This window comes from Uloborus diversus, chromosome 6, assembly GCF_026930045.1.
Source record: "Uloborus diversus isolate 005 chromosome 6, Udiv.v.3.1, whole genome shotgun sequence".
NCBI lineage: Eukaryota > Metazoa > Arthropoda > Arachnida > Araneae > Uloboridae > Uloborus > Uloborus diversus.
In genome coordinates, this window is record NC_072736.1 from 3,368,387 (window position 1) to 3,393,515 (window position 25,129).

General features: G+C 32.3%; 1 protein-coding gene across 1 annotated transcript; it reads left to right on the forward strand.

Moving 5' to 3' along the window:
* The first annotated feature begins 12,084 nt into the window (after positions 1 to 12,084).
* On the forward strand, positions 12,085 to 23,403 carry LOC129223982 (phosphomevalonate kinase-like). Its single transcript, XM_054858372.1, has 4 exons — positions 12,085 to 12,427; positions 12,524 to 12,587; positions 13,581 to 13,872; positions 21,582 to 23,403. The coding sequence occupies exons 1-4, from the start codon at positions 12,321 to 12,323 to the stop codon at positions 21,737 to 21,739; spliced, it is 621 nt and encodes a 206-aa protein (XP_054714347.1). The 5' UTR covers positions 12,085 to 12,320; the 3' UTR covers positions 21,740 to 23,403.
* Positions 23,404 to 25,129: the final 1,726 nt, after the last annotated feature.

The following is a 25,129-nucleotide window of genomic DNA, read 5'->3' on the forward strand; positions in this document are numbered from 1 at the left end:
GACATCGTTTTAATTCTTATGACATTAGAAAAAATATTCATTATTAAAACTGATGTCACTTTTTACATTCTTTCTTAAAGCATATTTTGTTTATTTTTCCTTTAAAAATATATATGTCGTATTTATTTCTCTATTTTTATTCCTTATTTGTCCCAATAAATCAAACTACAAGTTTGTATAATTATTTCCATGACGCTTTTTTCTACCTTTCATCAACTTCTTCAAAATCATTCCGAAACTTTATTATATGTAAAGAGCAGTATGTATAGCCATTCAAGTACTTCATTAATATCCTCTTTATCATTAAATTGCAAAATTCAAAAAGTAATAAATAAAATTTTCATTGGAAAAGTTAAAAATCAGATTAACAGTTGTCAAAAATGGTGAAACTTACATTATGATGATGTCCAAAATCCGTTACCTACAGGACAACAATGTCCAAAATCTGTTACCTACAGACTGCTAATTTAATTTGCTAATTAACAATTTTTACAAATACCTGCTGTCTTTTCATGTTCATATATTGTGTTCTAGGTACGCATACTATAGAATAAAAGCAAAATTGATATCAAATTCGAAAATTTTTGAAATTGCTCAAAGTTAACTTTTTTGTTCCCACCTTTTGAGAACTGCCCATCAGTGTAAGAATTATTAACTATTTTAAAGTAAGTGATATAAATGCATCACTACTAAGCAATAGTAACTGATTGATTGAATACACATTATAAATAATATTTTCACATTATAAATGAATGAGGAAGAAATCAACGATTTTCAATACATGAAAAATTTCTAGCTGTGCCACTGGCTTGGTTAAGGCCTTTGAGAAGAGATAAAATGGAGGGAGTGAAGACTTTCATTCGTGAAGGAACAATCCCAAGTCACATGATAGATTTAAAAGAAAAGCATTGCAAGAAATCAGGTTTCATGCAAAATCAACCATTGGTAATTGTTGAGTCACCTGACTTGAGCTCTTTGAACAAGCTTTTGCTTAGCCAATGATTGGACTTGCTCACTCCATTTTAATTTTTGCTCTAAGGCTAAGGCTAGTAAAGTCTTTGATCCTGCAGAGAGTTATTAGTAGAACCAGGCAGTTTAGTCCCAGAGCTGTAGACTGGAGTTACAAGATGGTCATTGATCCCATCATTAGATCCGGTTCCTTTGTTTAGTTATCAAAAAAAAAAAAAAAACCTAGCTTATGCGTCTAAGGAAAACCTACTTTGGATATTTTTCCTAGAAGAATTTTGATGAGGATATACTCAGACTCCTTTATTCTGGCATACAAGTTATTACAAAAAAAAACCTAGCTTATGCGTCTAAGGAAAACCTACTTTGGATATTTTTCCTGGAAGAATTTTGATGAGGATATACTCAGACTCCTTTATTCTGGCATGCAAGTTATTACATGCTTAGAGGATATGCTTTTGACTGGCCAGGGTCACAGTCTACTTTTTCAAAATTTTAGGAGTAATTTAAGATTTTGTTTCACTTCAAAGCCTGACCTTAGTTTACCGTTGACTAACCAAACTGAAAACACAAAAATAGTTCAAACAAAAGAGAAATAATGATTTTAAAACTATTTGACATTAAGTAGCCAGATAGACCTTTAATTGCAATCTTTTCAAAACTTGTTCTTTTCACTTTCAAAGAAGAGCAATTCCGAGTTTTTGCAATTGACCAAAATTTTGTGCACACACACACAAAATTCATTTCCATATTGTCTCATCACTGCAGTTTTCTAAGTTTTTTGTACCATCTTTCATTTGATCTAGAACTAAACTTTCATTTTTTTTTTAAACTCATTAATATTTTTTGTTATTGCAACAAGTCTGCAAATCTAGATTTTTTTTTCTTTCTTTTTCTAGTTGATTCCTTTTTAAGTATATACTCTTTGTCATTTTTCTTTTCATCTATTAACACAGTGGTGCCTAAGCAACTGCTTATGAAGTTGACCCATGTGGTCTGTTACGTTCAATGTTATGAATCAAAAACCATCTTCGCAGCCATAATTTTTAGATTGTGATTTTTTTCCTTTCTATAATTTCCAATATTATCTAGAAAATTAAAAATAAATAAATTTTACATATTATCGCATCAGAGCAACAGTAAGATATCGTAGTGTTATTTTTGGGATTAGATATCTTACTGTTTCTCTGTGGTGACGATATGTTCTGGCCAGTGAGATTCATCTTAATATTGGCTGCAGGCCAAGGTTAAAGGCAGATTGGGCCCTACTGAATTAGCGTATTCCTTGTGTGATTTACAACAATCCTTCAAAACCTTTCACAAACCATAAACAATTCTTGACAAAGTGATGGCGAAAAATGAAACACTGATTTTAAAATGCCAGTTAACTCGGTAAAATCTTAATCTTTAAAATGATATTCATATTTCATTGAGTAAATGTAATAGCCTTATAAACTGTAACTACTCATACTTTCACTTAAAATTTTTTAACTCAAATTTGTTATTATTATTTTTTTTACTTTCTTAATTACTAAAAAAGTTTCCTATTCATAAAGCTCTTCAGACCTGCAGCGATTGTGTGATTTGAAACAGGCATTAAAACATCTATTATTTATTATCAAAGCCTTGCTTCTCAACTGTCACCCCATCCCGCAAGAATATTGTGGTTTTTTAAGTAGCATACATAAAACGTTTCTGAGTATTTAATTAAGAAGAACCTACGATTTTATACATACCAGCTTAAAAATATTAATAAATAAGATGTGATAAGTAAGTGCATTTTTTAAAATGGAAAAAGTATGTAAATGGTAAAGAAATCGAAAAATACTTTGTGAAAGGTCTTTTCCTCCTAAAAGACAACTTAAATTCTCCTAAAGGGACCACTGCAAAATTTTCCCATTAAAAAAAAAAAATTAAATTTTAGGAAATGGAATTTTTTTTCGGATTTTCAGTAATTTTCGGGTGAATGTGACCAGTGGCAGCGCGAGAGCTAAAGTAGACATTTGCAAGGCAGTTTTGTGAGGTCCTTTTAATCATAAAAAATTCTCAGACAAATAATTGAATTCATAGAATTAATTTTTGTACTAACTATTGGCACTTAGAATTCCCAATTCACTTCTTAATTGCTATGACAAAAACTTTTCGTGACTTGCAGCGCAATCAAAAAGAAGTTTTTTTTGGTGGTGGGGGGAGGGGGGAAAATGATCTGATAGAAAAAGTGGTCCAGAAACAAATAAAAATTTTTTTTTGAAATTTGTAGTTTAAAAACACCATTTAGGCATTTTTTTGTTGATGTTGGGGGAAAAAAGGTACAGGGGTCTCGGCAGAAATTTCTAAAAATTGTAGCTTTAAAACGCAATTATATGCCATATTTATTACTTTAGGGTCAGAGACTGTCTGATCAGGGGTAGAAGTGACCAACTTGTCACATATAGGACATTTTCCGCAAAAAATATAGGACAAATATAGGACACATTATATGAATATTTTTGCTATGAAAAAAGAAATAATACATGTCATATATTATTTATTTATTCTTATCAATGATTTTGTTTTAAAAAAAACCCTCAAACAAAATTATTCCTTACATCTGAAATGACTTTCCTGTAGTTGAAAGAATAATTTTTGAAAAAAAACAGTGTACTTTATAGACGAAATAATTAAACAAAATTTGAACAAAAAATTTTTTCATTTTTTCTTCCTCACTCATGATCCAAGTACTGATTCCACTGTTATTTGATTTTATATCTAAACTGAACCCTTTAACACTTGTGTTAAGAACAAACAGAGCTTGAAGTCCTCTTGACGTTTTTCAGAGTCTTCTTTATGCTTGAATGTTTTAGCATGCTGCCTCAATTGCGAAAATCCACTATTGCTTATGAGCACTGAACAGTTGCAAAAATGGCAAAAAGCGGTAAAATCATCTTTTCCTTTAGTGTACCATGCACCAAAATTTGTCGAATTAATGTCCTCCTGGTTCAACAACAACAAAAAACGGAAATATAGGAAATATAAGACATTTTTCAAAAATATAGGAAATATAGGACGATTTTGATGCTTTTCTTGAAAATATAGGAAATATAGGATATATAGGACTACTTCGACCCCTGTCTGATTGATCCTTTTTTTTTTAATAGGTCTAAATCAATTCATTCTCCCCATTGCAAGTTTATGAAATTGAAGTTTCAAAAACAGAATTTTAGACAAACTTTGAAGATTTAACAGGAAGGAGATTCTGGTGCTCTTGTCGGGATTTTTTTTTTTTGAAAATTATGGTTCTCAAAACTTCAGCAATATTTTATATTCAGGAGCCATCCCAAAACTTTTTGTTAGTGTAGGTTAAAAAACCTAATGGTTTATGAGGTACAGATGTGATATACCCCCCCCCCCCCCATTTGGCGACATTCGATTTTTTGCACAAAATTAAAATATTTTTCTCGCCAATGAGGCGATAATTTTTTATGCATGGCATCCCTGACCAAACTAACCTGTGTTTAGCAACCCGAAGGCAATCTTACAGATCTGTTCAAACTTGTTTACTTGGGTTGTTTGGGTTTCACGCAGGAGAGATACGTGGTGTTGTTTCGTGCAATATACCTTACAGGAATGCTTATTTTGTGTTAGTTTACATTCAGTAGTTGTGTTTTGAAGTAAAAACATTAGAAAATGCCAGTTTCTTCAAACTTGAAGGTTAATTAAAAGTTAACTCCAACTAAAGGTCAAGATTTACGGTCGCCACGTGGCGACTCAGTTTTCAAAATTGGCGACCCCAAAAAATCTCTACAGTCGCCAACTTTTTTGGGGGGTTATTTTTATTTTAGATCCCAAGAAAAGAATTCTACACCACAGATGCATCAGTACAATAAGGATTCACCGATAGAGACCGTACTCCGACTGAATGTTGTTTATTTTACAAAGCTTGCATGTCCTTTCTCACTGCCTGCCTGAATGTTGGTTATTTTACGTTGCTTGAATGTTTCTCTTACGCGATTCAGGCAATGTAAAATAAGCAAAAATACAGTGAATTAGGAAGCCATTTGCACAAGATCAGAGCGTTTGCTCCTTTGTCTTGACTCTGTTTTTCAAGTAATTAGCGTACTATAATCATGATTTCAGGAAGACATCATTATATTTTAGATAAATTTTGATTATGCCTTCAAAGTAATTACCTTTTCACGTTTTTAGTTTAGTTGCTCAAATTGTATATTAAATTCAAACTTTATTTTTTTACATCGTATTATACACCTGGGATTATACAAAGCTTTTTTTTTTCCTTCAGGCCCATTTTAGAACCTGCAGATTATAGGCCGCCCGCCGATAATACACAGGAAAGTATGGTTATTAAATTACAGGGTTCGTACGCTCCAGGAAAACCTGGAATCGCCTGGGAAAAGTCAGGAAAATTTCAAATTTTGCCTCAAAAAATTTTTTTTCCAGGAAATTTTGTACCTTGAGTTCTAATCTTCGTTTTTATCGATGTTTCCTGGAAAAAAAAATGTAAAAAGTTTTGAGGCAAAATGACGCTGGCAATAAAATAAAAAAGGCGAACCAAAAAAAAAAAACTTCTGCGGACGCCATTTTTGCCCCTTAATAGTTCCAAAGAAAAAATTTCCTAGGGTGAACAGGAATTATGCACAAATTTAACGGGAGAAGAACATTTTCCTTCTTCTAAAGCACAGGCCTGCGGATGGTAGGGTCAATTGAGAAAATCGTTTTTTAATCGAAAAGTCTTTTCAGCTACGAATGAAACGTAGTCGCCATGTTTGGTCATTCATAAGATGGAAGTAGACACGATGCTTAAATGCCTAAGATTCCAAAAACAAAGCAGAATTGGATGTTTTCTTTAACTGTAAACTAATGAAAACAACGCAAAATGTGCTGCAACTTGTTTTTTTTATTTTATTTTATTTTAAATATGTAATTTTCTTGAGAAATGAAAATTTTTGTTCTTAAAACTTAATCTTATCCTCATTACCTTGGACGCAAATGTGCTAAAAACTTTTCAACTGAAGTGTAATTTCATGAAGATTTAATTTTTTTAAATTGTTTTCATGCTACAAATTATTTCTTAATTTTTGTCGTAGCCGCCATATTTGGTCATTTCAAAGATGGCAGTACACAAAACTTTTTAAGTGCCTACGTTTCCGAAAATGGCATTGGATATTTATTGCAATGCAAACTATTGATAACAACGCAAAATGTGCCCTTTTTTCCGGGTAATTCGTAATTATTTTCTGGAAAAATGCGAAATTTTATCTCCAGAACTTTTTTTTTATTCTAATTGATTTAGACGCTTATGTGCTGACTTAAAACTGACTATTTTGTCTTATAATTGTACTTTTTGAAGGATAAATTATTATTTATAACTACTTTTATGCTACTAATTCAAAAATCTACTCACTATCTTAAATTTGTTACTTAGTCGCCATATTTGGTCGTTTGCGAGATGGAAGTAGAGAAAAATTTACAAAAACATAATTAGATGTTTAATTTAATGTCTATTGAAAGCAATGTCTATTGAAAGTAAATGTGCAAAAAAGAAAATTTTTAATTTTAATGCAAGCATCCTTTATATGCAAAAGGAAAAAAAAAATGATTATTGGCATTGGCTCATGATCGACGGATGTTGACTTTTGTTAGAATGCATTATATGGTATGCACATCGATGCAACAAGTTAATCATATTCATACTGAAAAATAGCTTTGTACTTTGCTCAATATGTTTTGTGTTACATACTAATAGGAAAATAAAAAGAATCGTAAACCAAAAGCGGAGAAAGATTGCTGCTGATTACAGCAAAACGCTAATATGCATGACATATGGCATCAAAGAAACGTTAAAATAAGTTGAAAGTACATTGTTTTTAACAAATAGTAAACAAATGAAAATAATTTTTAACAAAATGTTTTTTTTTTTTTTAACTTGTGACAGAATTTTTTTTTTAAGAATCCAAGTTTTTTTTTTTTTTTACAAGTGGAAAAGTTTCAGTTTTTATGCTACTTTGAACAATTTTGACTATTTTGAAATATTGTTACTTAAATTTAATTTTGAGGGAAGAGAGTAACCTGGAATTTTCTAAAAAAATAACCTGGAAAAGTAAGGGAATTTTTTTTTAACCAAAAGTGTATGAACCCTGTACTTTTTTCAAATTCTTTTTCTAAAACAGTTTTATGTTTTGCTTAAAATCTTGTTCTGAAAATATGAAAATATTATGCAAATTTTGGCTCTTTAAAAAAACACCATTATGTTATGTTTTTTTACATAAATCCTCGAAGGTCGTTCCGATCCTATTTGATTCCCAATTAACTCAAACAGCCTTTATTCTGAAAATCGTCAAAATAGGAAAAAAAATTAATTTAAAACTTAGGCAACATGTTTTTGACTGTACAAAGCCCCCCCCCCCCCCCGCACCCCGTTTTATCATTCCTTTGCCATAGTCAAAGTTCCATGTTTTCCGATAAATCCTGTATTTCATTATAAATCCAACATCATTAAGAAAAGAAAGAAAAAAATATATATTTCTATAAACTATATCTTATATTTCTGCTGTGATGTGGACGGTAATACTCCCGATCGATTAGGAATACGTTCCATTGAAAATCGTTTCAACAACGGGGGCTAGTTTCTATTTATTCGAATAACAGTTGTAATTTTTTAATCTTCAATCGCATCAGATTAAAATATAAGCCAAATAGCCAGTCCGTTGATTGTTTTCCCTTCATAGTCATCCTAACATGGCGACGCTGCGTATGGAACGTAGTCGCCATGTTTGGTCATACTCTTAGTTCAAATAATGCAAAAAGAATGATTTTTTTTTTGGAAGATATTCTTGGTAAATGCCAAATTGTATATTACTGGAGGAGGTTTATAGTTAAATATTTTTATGCCAAAATTTTTTTTTTCACTGTGGGACCATGGTACTGTGTACACTACTTTATTTTTGGCTTAATGATTTTTTTTTCTTATGAAACTTTAAATGGGTGGAATGAACCATTTGCTTCAGGACCTCCCAACCTTCACCCTATGCCTCTTATATTTCCATGATTAATATAAGTTATATTTCTTGTTAGCATTCCTTTACCATCACTTTCATAATATTTGTTTCAAAAAATACAAATTGAAATCCCCTCTTCCCCACCCCCATTCTTGTACTACAGCGCTGTTTTCGAAACCCGGTAAAACTGGTGGCCATCAAGCTTTTTGGGCCTAGTGGCCATTGGCCACTTGAAAATTTTCTGAACCTTGAGGTCTAACTCCAACGTGGTGTGTATCTGTAACATGCCATTGTCATATGATGTATTGTTTTAGACTGAGTGTGAATATTTATACCATATAAAAAGGTAAGTTCTTTATTTTAGAATTCAAAAAAAACCTCTCACTTCCAAAATTCTTTGTTTTTACAAATCCTTGAGAGGTTCTTGTAGTTTTTAACTTTATTTTTACTGTATGTAAATTAATTTTACAGAAATAGTACGGTTATTTTGTTCTAAAAGTTAATTCTTATCGATGCCACGAATTATTTAGACATTCTATTAATGTGCCTCCTTTAGGTACTGAATTTTATGTTAACAATTGAAAGTTCTTTCGGTTGTACTCTTAAAAATGCTGAATTTTATTAATAAATCTGCACAATAATGGTGCATATTTCACACTTAAAACTGTGTCATTATTGTACACTGAACGGAAGGAGCAACCCTTGGGTGTCTCCATGAAAATATACATAACTGTGACCATACTCCGATTGTAATGTATATTAACAGTCGGAGGGATAATGGACCGAGCGGAGCGAGGTCCTGGCGAGCCAGAGGCCTCATAGTACTTTCGTAATGAGACCGAGGCAGGGCCGGCGAGCCGAGGTCTCATTACGAAAGTACTATGAGACCGAGGGCTCCTATCCCGGAGAAATGATGGAAAAAAAATTAATGCATTAATTTCGACTTGTAATTAATACAATAATTTATTTCATTGTATTTTAATATGTTTACAAAAAACCCCGGCCCTGTACATTTTTGAAGCATATATTCGTGATGTTTTTTGTTGTGCTTTTATGTTGTTTTTATATATATAGTGTTCTGAAGTGCTTTGATCATGTTTTTTTATCTGATTTTTTCCAGTTGGCGCTAAAAAAGCATCGCTAAGAACGATGTATGACATATGTCGTCATACATCGTTTTCTTGGCGAGGCTTTCTTGGCGCCAACAGGAAAAAGTCGCCAAGGGTGGGGTATATCACATCAGTTCCGTTTATGATATAAAAGAAAGGCCGTATGGGGACCCTTGCTCGAATATTTTCTGAAATTCAAGCCTTAAAAATGCGATTGTAAGGCCATATTTTTCAATATTAGGCTCAGTAATTTTTGAAATAAAAGTTCCAAAAAATGCTATTTTAAGCGATTTTCAATTTTGTTGAGTATTTGGGGGCTCTCAGCAGGAAATATCGCAGAAACGAAGATCTGGAAACTGGGGGGGGGGGGGGGGGGGGGGAGAGTTTGGAGGAACAGCATTTTGAATATTTTCTTATTTTTAGATGAACTACGAAACAAGAAAAAAAAAGAAAAGAAATAGGATGGGGGTGGGGAGAGTAGAGCTAGCTAATCAATAAGCTGTAACTATTGAATATTTTTCAATAGAATCAAGAGGGGAAATTGAAAATCCTTTTAAAAGCCTTATACTATTAATAATCAATTACAAGTATTTTATTTGTTAACAAATAGAAACTGGCAACAGATAAATATTTCAAATCATTGCTTTTAATTTCCTTCTCCGCCAACAATGAATTCGGTTACCAATCGCTTGAATAAAGGTTTAGCCTTTATTTAAAATCTGCTTTAAAAACATAATTTGAATTCTATATAACATGGACATATATTCTATCAGATGCAGAAATAAACTCTTTATTTTGGGACTAAATTTAAAAATTTTTAAATATGCTTTCACTACAAAAATCACAAAAACCTTACAGCGGTTTTTAATTAATATATTCATTAATTAATGTTATCCAAAGATGCAACCTAGCTAAGAACACTCTCAATCACCTCTCCTTTTGAACAAATTTTTTTTTCCATTCGGTCCATCCGTTTAGGCGCTAGAGTGCCACAGACAGACACAGATATGTCAAATTTATAACCCCCTTCCTTTATGTGTCGGGGGTTAAAAAATAAAATAAATGAAACGTGATGTTGAAACTTGAAGAAAGACAGAAAATTGCAACAGTTTCAAATCTTTGCCCACGTTGGAAAAATCGACGATCAGGCACTGCTCAGTTATACAATCATTTTGCAAAAGGCCCCCCACAGAATTCTCCAATCGGGCCCCACATTTGCTAAGGCTGGCTTTGTGCAGTTTCCCCTTTACACACTATTTTGATTACTTTTGTGTCTATTGTTTTTAATAAGAGCTTCAATTGAAAGTATGGAAGTTTCTTAAAACTTCTGGGAGTTTTGTGAGGCCCTATCTGCGGGAGGCCATCGGCAGCCGCTGCCGACTAGTGCCGCCGCTGCATGTGACCTCTATTAGCCTTATCGATTAATCTTTCCTCCTCGAAGTGACTGGAGAGATGTTCGATAAAATAATAAAACTCTCTCTCTGGTGTACTGATGGTTCTAAAATGAACGAGTTTGACAAACTGGCCTGTTTTAAGACTGTTTGGGGTTTAGCACATAATATTGCTGACTCGTTCATTTTCATTTCATACTGTTATGAATTAATGCAGTGATGCCCAACCTATGGCCCAGAAAGCTGATCTATGTGGCCCTTGATGTTTAACGTTACGAATTGAAACTATGAAACCAACCAAAACCAACAGCAGAAAATGCTAATCAATAATCCATTTATGGGGAGATAACATTTCCGGGCTTATTGACCATGGTCTAATTGGAACTGAAATTCCAGACGTTTTGGCTTGCTTTGCTGCAGCCATCATCAATGGTTTGAGTTTGGTGAGACTGATTCCTGGCTCCGGTGGCAGCAATATTTAATCAAACTGCTGCAGGGCTGCTGGTCCTGATTGGAAGGCATTCTCAAGCCGCTGGTGGAATAAGCAAGCCGAAACGTCTGGAATTTCTACTCCAATTAGACCACGGTCAATAAGCTCGGAAATGTTATCTCCCCATATTGACGCCGGCCGTGAAAGCCTTAAACAGTATTTAACAATCCATTTAGCCTAGGAAAACTTAAAAAATAAGCCTATTAACACATATTTGAACTTTATCAGTAAGTAAGAAACTGCAAACCATATATAACATGGAAAAAGAACAAAATTTTCAAATTGTTGCAGGAACTTGCTGCAGGATTTTTTAATAGAAATAGTAATCTTTAAAAGAAAAGGGAAAATATTGTTCCTAATCTGATGTGCATGAATTAGGTCAACGTGATGTTAAAGCAGAACTTTGGAGAAGTAAATGACATTTTTAACATAAAAAATAACATACTTACAAACAATCTGGGTCAGGAAAGTTTAAGTTGTTGAACTAGCTCGTCGATTCAAATAATACTGCCAAACTGAAACACATAGAGTTAAAACATATAAACAAGCAGCTATGAGGCAGTTGTACGATGCTTGGCTGTACACTCTTTTCACCTGTGTAACAAAATCACCCTCTTCGCTTTCCAATAACTTATCCAAATTTAGATCTTCAGCGAAAGCTACACTGTATGTTCCCAGAAATATTCCTAATAACACCAACATTATTATACCCCAAACGCTCAATATAGAGCAACATACAGACAGTTTTGGGCCACAAAAACGGAAGGAAACCATGGCGAGTAATATTCAAGAAGAGAATTAACTTAAGATATTCAAATATAATGCCTTTTGACAAATTTAAGATTGGAAAAAGAACGGAGTTTTCACTACAATTGTTTACGTGCGAAGTCAACCCGTGATTGTTTCTGCGGTAAACAGTTAAGGATTGAAACGAATTACTGAAATCAAAAAAATAACTTTAGAATAAAAATAGCGCATTTAGAGTACAAGATGTTACATTTATCAATGAATTTTCCTGATTTGGACAGTTTTGATACCATTTTGAGATTTTTTTTCTTGAAAGTAGTTTTTCTTCGTTATAACTTGCAAAAAGTTGGAGGCTATTTCGCCCTTAGCAACCAATTTGATTACATGTGACCGCAGACCGCATTAAATGGTAAATTGTCGACGTATCGGGAAGCTGAAGTAAAATATTATTTCAGCCTCTTTTACTTTAGTTTAGAATTTGACGGTTCCTAAAATCAAATTCAATTGCCACTTAATTTTCAACATTTACATTTATTTTTTACTAGTATTTTGATTAAATTATGTTCATCGAAACTCTCCATCAGTTTATAGAATGAAATCAAAGCAATACTTCTGAGTTAACATGTGTCCTGAAAGCGAAAATTCTTTAGGGAATCCCAAGGCAATCATACTATTAAGTGGTAAACGTAAGGCTGGCAAAGACTACATTGCCAGTTTATTGTTTCAAAGGTATTTTCAATCAGATGTTTGCAAAATAACATAATTTGCATCTAATTTCATTGAGTAATTATTTCTTTCACATCAACTCATGCCCATTTCTTTCAGATTTGGGACTAAAGATTGTACAATTATTCGGCTATCTGGCCCATTAAAGGAAAGATATGCTTTAGTAAGTAAGCACTTGGAGATAATGTTCTGTATAATTGTAAGGTGACTTGCTGTCATCTCTTATTTAATTTAGAATGCTCTTTCTCTGTAACGCATAATTTTTGCCTTGGAATCTCAACAGTTTCATTATTAAAATTCCTAAAGTTAATATTTTATTCAAATTCTGGCAAAATGAATTTAATTTTTGTTATAATTATATCACTAATATGCTAAACAAAAAATACTGCAAAATAGTACAACTATGGGCCACTTTTTGATGTTTTCAATGAAAATTCCGTGTACATCTTTAATTTAGAAATTTGAGGACTTTAGCAATGGTAGCTATACATCTCGTTTTTGGAATGAAATTTTTAAAAAAAATCTAAGTTGGAAAGAAGAGGAAGGGGAATTTTTCCCCCATGGCCCATAGTTTTACCCTTATAGGGTACAACTATGGGCCACCTCACTTTAACCTAGAAAAAACTGAAAACTTGATCCGCAGCAATGGTGATTTTCAACTTATCAATTGAAGGCAAAGCTGGCGTATTAAGCAGTAAGTTAGTGCCTGTGTCTCGATGTCGTAACGCGGCTGTTGATATACGACAGATATCAACAGAGTTGATATGTTCTGCCTTAGTCCCAGTTAAGGGCAGTAACTTACTGTTTGTCACAATCAAAATATTTTGAAATAATTATATTTTCGGTTAAAAAAAATTGTAAGTTAATTTTCTTTTGTTGTTTTTATTTAAAAAAGTCATGTTCATCTAGGAATAAACTAAATTTCTTGTAAGCCTTTCAATTAATCTTATTGTAACGACCTCAGTTCTCTTGCATTTTCGAATACATACCATGATTTTGTTGTCCCGTGGATGACAAACATGATATTACAGGATTCTAATTAAAACCTGTTTTCCATTTATTTTCAATTTTGTAATGCTTAAACATTACATAAATATATGTAACTTATTATGCCCATCATTGGTATACTAGGAAATAACATTTATTTATTTTTAAGGAAAATAATTTAGATTATGAAAAGCTGCTTGATTCATCTGATTACAAAGAGCTTCATCGTGCCAAAATGATACAGTGGGGAGAAGAAATCAGAAACAAAGATCCTGCCTACTTTTGTAGACATGCCATTGTACAAGCTGAGGCAAGGTCCAAAGGCATTTGGGTTGTGAGTGATGCCAGGAGGAAATCAGACATAGATTTCTTTTGCAAGCATTTTCCGGAAGCAACGATGACCATCAGGATAAATGCTTTGGAAGAAATAAGAAAGAAGAGAGGATGGAATTTTACTGAAGGTAAAATATTATTTAATATTAACACTAGAATTATGGCAATTTTGTATACCCCTAGAAATATGGCGGGGTCATTTTCACCCCCACTAATGAAATCGGTGTAGTTTCCTACATAATTTCATACATTTTCAAAAATGAAGTTAAAATAAACTAATTTATAATAATTACTATTTTTTTTGAGGATAGAGAAGTTTTAAATCTATATAATGAAATATTTAAAAAAAATTTTTTTAAGTGACATTGAAATATCTAGCGTTGTTTTGGTTTCATTAAGAACATTTTAGAAATCTACAACAAATTAAGTGAATAATTTATCAAATTTTGCAGAAAATAGTTTTAAACCCAAATATTTAAGTAGATGAATGGTTTTCTTTTTTTTTTTACTAAAAGTGAAAACAACAAATAATTGTACTTACAAGGTTATTTGTCTGCGCAGCATTTTTTGCACGAGCTAATCTTTCTAATTTTCTATTCACAAAATCGACATACAGATATCTTACAGTCAGGGCTCGAGATTTTTTTGATGTTTTTAAAAAAATCAAAAAAGTCGAATTTTTTAAATTTAAACCAGATTTTTTAAATTTTTAAAAAATGTTCAAAAATTTGTGGATATTAATTATTTTATTTATAAACATCATGCATTTCATATAATAGATGAATCTATTCAATAATATTTTAAGATTTATAAATACGTTATAATCTATCTTATACATATAAAATCTGAGTATCTATCTATCTATGTCCAAGCTTCTTCTCCCGAACGACAGTGAACTGACCATCGAACCAGGTACCGATGGATTCGTCATCTTCCCGTCTTCATGTTTGGCTATTTAACATAATCCTCCGATAATAATTAGCGGATATATCAATTAAAAATGATTAATTATGACTCTTAGATTTCAAAATAAAATCCATATTTTTCGAAGGCTTTCCTCCGTTCAAATTATTATTCAGTGCTTCAACTCAACTTTCCGGATGAACGCTTTTATTAAAATTTACAGCGTGAAGAAAATCATTGAGATGAAAGATCTGTTGCCATTTCTTTTTCTCGAATATGAACAGGTAAAATTCTTGTTTTTGTTTTGAGGCTTTTCCTGTAATCAGGGTGTTTAAGTTGTTTACTTTTCGATTATTTTGCCGTAATCTGCAGCAAAATTTTGCTGTTTTTTTTTTTTTTTTTTTGTTCAAGCCTGATTGTTAAATACGCGTCACATGACATAACTTTCATTTTCGAGGAGGACCGTGCACGTCGTAAAGTAAATGAGTGATTTACATGCAGTTTATTTTTAGTTACCTAACCTTAGTTAAACCTTGCTTTACGCGCATTTATTTATTCCTTAACGCGTTAGAAACTAGTGTCAGTGTACTACAAAAGCATCAACTGGACTGCTCTTACATTTTTTAGGTAGCCCGTGCAACGCCGGGCACGCAGCTAGTACTATTATAAAGAGAGAGAGCAGCTATATATGTTTGTGGTATGTGTTTATATGTTTGAGGTAATCTTCGGAACCACTGCACCTATTTGAAAAATTCCTTCACTACGCGAAAAGTGCATTCTTACTGAGTGACATAGGCAATAAATTATGCATATATATATTAGGGTGGTCCAAAATTTCGAAGGTGAAAATTTTTTGAGTCCTACCCTCCCATTTTGTTCCAATGTATTAAAAAATAAATCAGACAAAATTTGAAAACATTTCGATAATATTTAGAGGTAGCTCAACGCAGATAAAGTTTTTATCATTGCCAGGGTTCGTACGGGTCATGGAAATCCTGGAAAGTCATGGGAAAAAAATAAGCAAATTTCAGACCTGGAAAAGTCATGGAAAATTGAAATTTTCATTGAAAGTCATGGAAATTGATTTCAAGTCATGGAAAAATGTCCTGAACAAAGAGAAAGTAACAGTAACTAAAGGAGCATTAGAAATCTTGAGTGATTTAACAGTATAGCACATAAAAGCTATTAAAAGTGGAAAATTGAACAATCCCAAAATCAAATCTGAATTTTGAAATCTCATTGCATCCACTTCTGTCGCAGCCGCTTGTCTTTTTTTGCGATGTGATTTTACTGCTTGGACATCATTTATTTTGAATTTACTGTTATTTTCTACACTTCTTTTGTTTCATATTCTGTAGTAGCGAAATTTCATGTTCTTAGTTTTGCCACACCCACTCAAAAAAAAAAGCAATTCAATTGCATCCGAGTTCGATTCCATCACTCTTAAGAACTTTATTATTAAACTTATCAAAGTTTATCTTCATTTGTTGAATGTTTTGGAAAATCAAGGTTTTTAGTCAGGCTATAGAATACAGAAAAAGAGGAATTCTAATACTCTAAAACAGTAGTGCCCAACATACAGCTCGCAAAACTAATCCATGTGACCCACTGCTACGTTCAATGTCAGGAATCAAACATGTTCTGGAATTTCTGAAGTATACTGTTGAATCAGAAGATTGATTCATTACTAAATGGTTTTTTCAAAACAGATCTGATTTAGAAACATAAAAAACTAAACTATGTGTCTTTACTTTAAAGAATCAAAATACTGTCAAGTAACGTGGATGATTAAATGCACTGTTGACTCTAAAAGACAACTTTTGAAGCAAATTTATTGCAACTTAGTGATGACTCTTTCAACCTTTGTCCCATTCAATATCATTCTGCCTGTTTATAAATAAAATATCTGACATTTAAGCATCATCCTATTCGTTTCACTACATTTTTACTTTACTTATATTTATATGATAAAGTCAAATAAGAATAGTTTGGTTTTTTAGGTGTACACTTATATTTTTCCCATTACGAGTAAGTGCTTCAATGAGGCTGTAGCATTCATGTAGATGTTTTGCTAATGCTCATTTCCAAAAATTATCAAGTTTGAGATTAAATAGTGTTATTCTTTTCGAGTAATGAGGTCATGAAAATTTTCATTGAAGTCATGAAAAAGTCTTGGAAAGGTCATGGAATTTTTTCATCCAAATAGAGTATGAACCCTGCATTGCTGAATAGAACGCGTACGACACACGACCATTGACCTCACTAAGATAAAATACAATTGCTATTTTTATTAACGAGAAAACAATTGCTTTATAAAATTGCTATTTTATATAGAGACTTAACAATAGCCATCATAAAAATACTTTTGTAAATACAAGTAAATATATAAAATCTATTCCTTTAACAGTCGTGATCGAAAAAATTTTCAACTTGTTGTTGCTTATGCATGTATTCTTAATTGTTTTGGTTTTGATTTCACCACTGTTGGAATGGCAGTTTGCACTTATTTTTGAAATGCATATGTCTCTTTACTTTAAAATAACTGAGCATGGCAAATACATCAATTAGATCAAAATCAGAGGTTTATCTTCTTAGTTCAACCATAAGTGAGCCGACAGGTAGTAAACTACCTTCAATTCGTATGGCATTGGGTAGGTTTCCTCATAACCATATTGAATTAAAGAAAACGTAAGAGAATCTTCAAGAAATACAATAGAAGAAATAACAAAATTTTGGCAGAAGACCAGAATACCCATACAAAGACCCCAAAACTGTCAGCCCAAGTTCGAAAAACTTTATTAACAATGGAAGTTATTGAAAAAAAAAACAAAAAACAGAAGTACAATGACAAAAAAATAAAGAAGGTGAGCTTTGTAGGACTGGAGTCTAACTGACAAAGTTTCTGCAATGTGCTTTGACACAAAGAGTGTCAATACCGGGGAAAGCAAGGGTACCCGTGTTTTACTAAAGCAAAAAACTAAAGAAAAGGTTACTATATTTTCCAGGTCGACATCACATTATGGGATTAATTATTGGTGCGGTGTTAAATAAATGTTTGGGTTTTTCTTCCGAACCAGAAGTACCTCCTTTTGAACCATTAAAGGCCTACTGGAATTCATAGACAAAGACAAATACATCATAGGCATCAACAATAAGGACATTTTAGCACAAGTGACAGATGTAAAGGATGATACAATGGTATTTGCTGAAAGATTACTACATGACACACAAGAGAGAGATGATTATCGAAAATGTCTTGAACTATGCTTAATATTTCTTGGTAAATCTCCTCCACATGGTATCAAATTTGTAGCACCTGGAACTATGCATCATGCTAGATGGATGTCCAAAATTTTGTATTGTTTCAAAATATGGATGTTTAGCTGTCAATTTACCATCACGTCAATAGAAGAAAAGGGATTGCAAAAAATATGCATATTTGTTGTACGTGTGTATTTAAAGGCTTGGATGACTGCTTCTATGCCTCAAAATGCACCGTATAATGATTTTAATGAAATCTTTATTGAAGTATAAAAAGATTGATGAAGACATAAGCAAAACTGCAACACAGAAATTTGCCGATCACCTGTGGTATTTGTCAGAAGAGTTTGTGGCATTAGCCCTTTTTGCCAATAATGTGCCACACTGTATTAAAAGACAGATGGTGAAGGTGATGAATGAAGTAAACGGGAAAAATAATGTGGTGAAGTGCCCTAAGATTTTTCTAAAACATTTTATGGATATGAAATTTGATGAACTTGTGACAAAGGGGTCAATTTCATTTCTTCAAATCATGTGTTTACCTGATACCTTCATTCACGTAGATTTAGAAATCTGGGAGCTTCAGGAGGATTTTAAGAAAGCAAAAAGGATTATTCAAGGAATTTCAGTGGTTAATGATAATGCTGAAAGGGGTATAGCCTTTATAAAAGAGTTTAATGGAAGAATGACACGAAATGAAGAACAATTCCAATTCTTGTTGTAAGTTGTCGCAGAACATTGACGAGCTTATCTTGGATGTAAAAAAGCAGAGTTTGTAATGTGTACTAAAGAAAGCCATATACATAACTGTTGAAATATTATTATTATGGAACTATTTTTAACTTACAAAATGCTGGCAATTTTAATTACATAAATTATTTACTTTTCCTAGCGTCAATTTTATTTCTATCTGCATTTATGGCGTAAAACGGTAAAACACGGAACTTCGAGGCTGTTGAGCTACCTCTAAATGTTAAAATTATGAGCTCAAACTTCACAATAATTATTTTTTACTCGGATGGAACCAAATGAGGGGGTAGGACCAATATAAATCACGAATTTTTTAAAAAGGGCCTTTTTTGGACCACCCTAATATATATTCATACTATTTTTTAAAACTAATAAGTTCTTTTCGCTACTAGTTTATGTTTCATACAGGTTTTGTTCTTATATATGTAAAAAAGAACCCCGATTGTTCTGCATCTGCTATGACAAAATATTGAAAGGTTCTGATTTAAACTAAAGGCTGAGGGATGGACACATGTGAAAGATAAAAGTATCACGATGCCAGTAGGGGAACCGCCAAACATTTTGAAACCTCCAACTTGACACCATGTAGAAAACACATTATTTAAAAATTGTCGCAGAACTTAGAAATAACCTAATACTAAAAACAACTTTTAAAAAATCTCGATAATTGTTCCCGGCCCTCCCCCCTCCACCTTCAATTTATCATTTATTACATTTAAATTTACCCCCTTATTTTAAAAATAGGCGGGGTGGGGGAGGTATTTTATAGAATTTACTAACGCAACTTATTTATTATGACAGTTACAGTTGTTATTAGAGACGTATCGAGTAGCACTTTGGCCGAGTACCGAGTACTCGGCCTTTCACTACTCGGCCGAGTTACCAAGTACCAATTATGTTTTAAGAAGAACCACCGACACACATGTGATGAATTTTGAACTTATTGGAATAGTAGGATAGACCTCCTTGTCCATATAATAGTTTTTAAAACTAAAACTCTGCTGAAATTTAATTACGCATTATATATACAATTTTGTTTGTGTCAAAAATTTTACAAAAAAATTATTTTTACAGTAAAATCCCTCTAATGCGGACACTAACAGGACAAATTTTTTTGTCCGCAATATATAGGTGTCCGCAGGACAGGGGTTTAATAATGTTATTTGCATTGGAACTGGGGAATTAAAAATTGTCCGCATAAGAGAGGTGTCCGCCTTTGAGGGGTGTTACAAGGAACGTCTTTTTCAGTGCATAACATGTGAGCTAAATGTAAAGACATTGGACAAAAAAATCTAATTTTTGTCGGATGCCTTTAAATCTACGAGCTCCCATTTTGTACATTGAAAAAGGAATTCCTTGTAACGCCGAAACACATGTCTGCAGAGTTCCTGCTCTGTGCTTTTAACGTTTTACTTCTTTATATTTTTTAAGCAAAAGGTTTTTTTATATTTTTTATAACTAATTTTTGTTTGTAGCAAAAATTCATTTTTAATATAAAAATTCCATATTTTCTATACTTACCTTTTTTGTGTAATTTTTAATAAATAAGTTTTATTAACTTTGGGGACATTAAAATAAAAATTTATTCCTTTGAAGCATTACAAACTTCATTATTCTCAAAATTTAAATTTGACTTATAAATTTTAATTGTAAATGATTGCAGAATATAATGCTTGCTCTTTTTTTTATAAGTTTTAGTATCTGTCTTGGACAATATTCAATTTTTTGCAGCTACTCGGTATTGGCCGAGTATCTGATCAGAATTTGGCCGAGTACCGAGTAGTTACCGAGTACTCGGTACATCTCTAGTTGTTATAAAATGCAACATTCCGCTCCCCCCCCCCGTTAAAAACTTGGCAGCTCTGGATATGACCCATGCACCAATCATATATTACTTCCTCTTGCTATTTAATGATTTATATCAAAACTCATTAAGCATTGAACAAATTATGTTTGTTAGTAAATTTATGATCATTTGGTTCTAAGAACATAATTCTCTTTTCTTTGGGTGCAATTATTTGGTTCTGAACTGAACATTTCTAATCAGTTGATTACTTCTATTAATATCAATTCATTTTTTGTCGATCAAACGCATATTATGATTTAGTTTTCCATTATGTCGATTAAAAGGGGAAATAATGTACTTTATGGTTATTTATTGTTTGTGATAAATAAATGAAATCAGTTAAAAGTACCAAATGTAGCAGTTATGTTAAATTGAAAAAAAAAAAAAAAAATCTGCAACATCAAGGCCTATTAATTTTTTTTTAAAATTAAAAAGGTCCAAATTTAAAATTTGATTCATAAAATTGCTCTTTGCTACATGTTGACAGATTTTTTTTTCTTCAAGTTGAATTGTTGAACATGTGTCAATTATACAACTTTTATCTTCAAGGTAAACCATATAACAACTAGTCTTGAAGCAGGGTTGCTCCCCCCCCCCTATGAGAAAAATACCCCTCAAAGCAACCCCCTAAAAATTTTACCTCCCTAGGTGGGCACCCCTGCTTAGTGCTTAAAGTAAAATTTGCTGCCGCAGAGAGCTCTATATTCTGCCTTGTTCGAACTTCAATTATGCAAAAAGAAAAACAAAGGTATAGTTGGATTTAAAATATTTTTGTGATTGTTGTATTGATTTCTAGAGACTGGTAAACACCTTGCTTTATTGATTACAGTGTTAATTTATAAGAAATAATAAAAGCATATAAAAAATATTCACTTAAAAATAAAACTCTACCCCCCACCCTTTTTTTTAAGCTTTGGAGTGGGGAAAAGAATTCTGCCCCTACAGTTCTGTGCCATTCGTAAATACAACATAATGAAGAAACAATTCAAGCTTATCACAGTAAAGTGGTTTATTGTAAGGCAAGTTTATGTTGAAAAGCTATTTTATAAATTAAATGATTTTATGATTTCTTTCCAGGTGTGGATGATGTAGAATCAGAATGCGGCTTGGACACTTTTGATTCGTGGGATTTCCGAATCGACAACAATGATTCACATAAAACACTACTAGATGTTGAAATCATTGTAGCAGCAATGAAACAACTGAAAAATCTAAATTCGACAATTTCTACATAATTATGGCAAATCTATAAAAAATTAATGTATTAATTTTAGACAAACATTTTAGTATATTTATATTATATAAAAAAAACTATGTGTCTTAAATAAATATTATGAAGGTACTTTTTAATTTTTGAAAATTAATAGTAAGCAACATTTTTTTGTTTTGTTTTTGAGATTTGAAACCTCATTTGATTTACCTCATTTCCAGATCAAGAAAGACCAACATATAATAATCATCCCCCCCCCTCCCCAATATAATCGTCCCGTTGCACTACATATCTAATAGACGTACATTTGTTGATGGTGATGGCAAAAGAAACTTTCATCGGATACTGTAATCATTTAAATTTTAAAAGGAAATATACAGGGACTATGGGGACACAAGTCTTATAAGCCAACAGATCTGCTGCTGAAACTGTAAGAACAATACTCAAAATCATATTATTCTGTAGGATATAAACACACAAAAATCCGCTCTCTCTCTTTATTATATTAGTATAGATTAAAGAAATATAACAAAAAAATGGGTGTGATTTGGGATATTTTTCAAAAAAATATATTTACCAACATATAGCCACACAGCCAACATATAGCCAAATAATCACTCCCCATCTCAAGACCACAGTGAATTCGCTCCCACATAAGTTTCCTTTTCTCTAATTTTGAAAGGTGTGCATTGGGTCAGCAGAAAGGGTCCACAGTTAAAACTTTCCATTTTAACTGGGCATGACTGTCTTTGTGCCCCGCCAATCTTTTTTCAAGGGCGCCCATATGCAAAATTGTAAGGGAGGCTCAGATATTTTTTCCCCATGGGTTAGGAGGGTATTTTCTCCATGAAAACCGATTTTAGGACAGATTAGAGTCATTAAAATATTTCATTTTAAATAACTTATTCATTAATGGCTGGAAAATAAATGTTTTTAAATTTTTGCAAAGAAAAAGATACCAAAGGCAAGTTCTAATTTCAAAGGGGGGGGGGGGGGGGCTGCCCCCCCCCATATGGGCGCCCTTGTCTTTTTCGCTTTAAAATTGTAGATACTCTTCTCGAAATCTAGTGGCTTAAAACTGGCATTGGATAAATGAAAATGTTTAATTGTTTTTATTGTGATGCAATCTGTTAATGTTATAATTTTGGACAAAAAGATAGTTGATGTTGTCTTTAGATTCATAAAAATTATCGACTTCCCAGTGTACCACTTTGTCCTATTTTAAATATGAACAGCAAAATGGAAAGACTGGGTATAATATGCATTTAAACATCAGTTTATAGAAATGTGTTTAGATTTTGAAAGAAAAATACTACAGTTCATGATAGCTCTACAGTTCAAATTCCCTTTGTTTATGAAATAACATTGGAACACACAATTACCACATATAGTAGTGCTTAAATCATTTAAAGTAAATCTGAGAGTCATGTTTTAGTATTTGAAAATTATTTCTTAATGAAAGGATTAAGTTTTTTTTAAAAATACTTCAATTGTAAACTATTTATTATGATAAAATAAAGTAACTCCATTGACACTTTTATGGTAGGGAATCTTTCTTACGATATGACGAAAAGGAAGTCACTTTCTTTTCTTGTTGGTTACAGTTGTTTTCCGCACTGTAATCATTTTAAAGTAGATTGTGAAAATATATTCACAGCTGTGAGTTGTATCTCATCAAAAACAACCCTGCTGTAAAAATTTCCCCGCCAAGAAAACCTTTAACTTTTCCACACAAAAAACGCCTTCATCCTAAAACCAAAAACCCTCAGCCTTAAAAAGTTATATCTAGTTGGCGCGCCAAGCTATCATCCTCCCTCTTCTCCTCTTTCATTACACCAACTTCTATTAGAACCTCCTCCCACCTTCAACTCCTCAGAAATATGGATAGATCCTTTAAATTGTTCATCCTGTTTGGTAAGGAGCTTTTCAAAGTGAAGTTGCTTGTGAGCAAAAAGCTTCCCGCCAAACAAGGTAAACAATTTAAAGAATCTATTCATATTTCTGAAAAGTTGAAGGTGGGAGGAGGTTCTAATGGAAGTAGGTGTGATGAAAGAGGAGAAGAGGGAAGATGATAGTTTGGCAGAGATACTTGGTGTGCCAACTAGATATCATAACTTTTTAAGGCTGAGGGTTTTGGGGTTTTGGGATGAAGGCCTTTTTTGTGCGGAAAAGTAAAAGGTTTTCTTGGCGGAGAAATTTTTACAACAGGGTTGTTTTTGATGAGATATCACATCTTTTTGCATTGATATTATTACTTTGTATGTATTTTTAGAATTGAGAACTTCAAGTCAGAAAATTTTCAATTGAAACAATGCTGTTTTATGTTTTTAAGGAACAATAATGACAAGCCTAATTTTAAGTCAAGTTATTTCCTGACCATTAAGATTCTATGTTCGTTTTGCAAGAATTGGGCCGTTTAAATTTTATTGCAATTCTTGTATCATCTCTGTTGCAAAGAAAACAGAGGATAATTCTTGGATAATAAAATATTATATTTTAAATTATATTGTTTTCAAGTATTTTAAAACTTTACAATAAATTCTATTAGAGTTTCTTTATTTGATGGGTTATTCAACATTTTCATGAAGATTTTTTTAAATGTTTTACAGCTTGCAGAATATTTTAATCTAGCTTTTCACTTTTTATTCAACAACTCTTTTTCTTAAATCGTGGACTATTTTACGTTTTATGGGATAATTTTAATTGTTTGGTCATTAATCTTTCTTTTGATGGAAGTCTTTGTCTTGTTTAATACCTAGTTTTGTTGAAATCTTCAGTAAAAAGACGAAGTAACGCATTATCACCAAGACAAAAAAAAACCTAAGCCATTAAATATTTTAAATTTGAATGTGTCAGAAGATCTATACAACTGTACTCGACGACAAATCACAGGTATCCCAAATTTGCCACAGCGACTGAGCATGGACTTAGCTCATTAAAAGTCTTGCTTAAATTGCAAAAATTTTGAGTTAAACCTGCAAAACACTAATATGCACACACGTATTTCATACTTTTTCAATTCATAATGTGTTATGTTTGTGAAAAATGCATTAATTTAGAAAATAAGCAAACCAATAAAAAAGTGCTACTTTTCGCTTTCAATTATAAAGTTAGATGTATCATATTCATATGCGTTTATAGTGTCATTTAATATGTCACACAAAACATTCTAATGGTTTAACCCCAGTTTCTCTCCGACATTTGAAATGTCTCCCCCAACCCAAATATATCAAAACTGAAAAACAGGGGGAAGGAAATTTTGTATCGGCAAAACCTGGGGGGGGGGGGGGGGGGACAGCATTCCAATCTCATTCTTTAATTTGTTTCTCTGTTTAAATATAAACAAACATGGAATCTTAAAACAGACAGCCCAAAGAGCTAAGTCTGCGTGTATGCGCAGTCGCTGTAGCAAATT

Excerpts from the sequence above, each read along its gene's own strand:
- LOC129223982 (XM_054858372.1), top strand. The coding sequence starts at position 12,321 with ATGTGTCCTGAAAGCGAAAATTCTTTAGGGAATCCCAAGGCAATCATA. Across the intron at positions 12,428-12,523 it reads GCCAGTTTATTGTTTCAAAG|ATTTGGGACTAAAGATTGTA; the intron begins GTATTTTCAATC and ends CATTTCTTTCAG. Across the intron at positions 12,588-13,580 it reads TAAAGGAAAGATATGCTTTA|GAAAATAATTTAGATTATGA; the intron begins GTAAGTAAGCAC and ends TTTATTTTTAAG.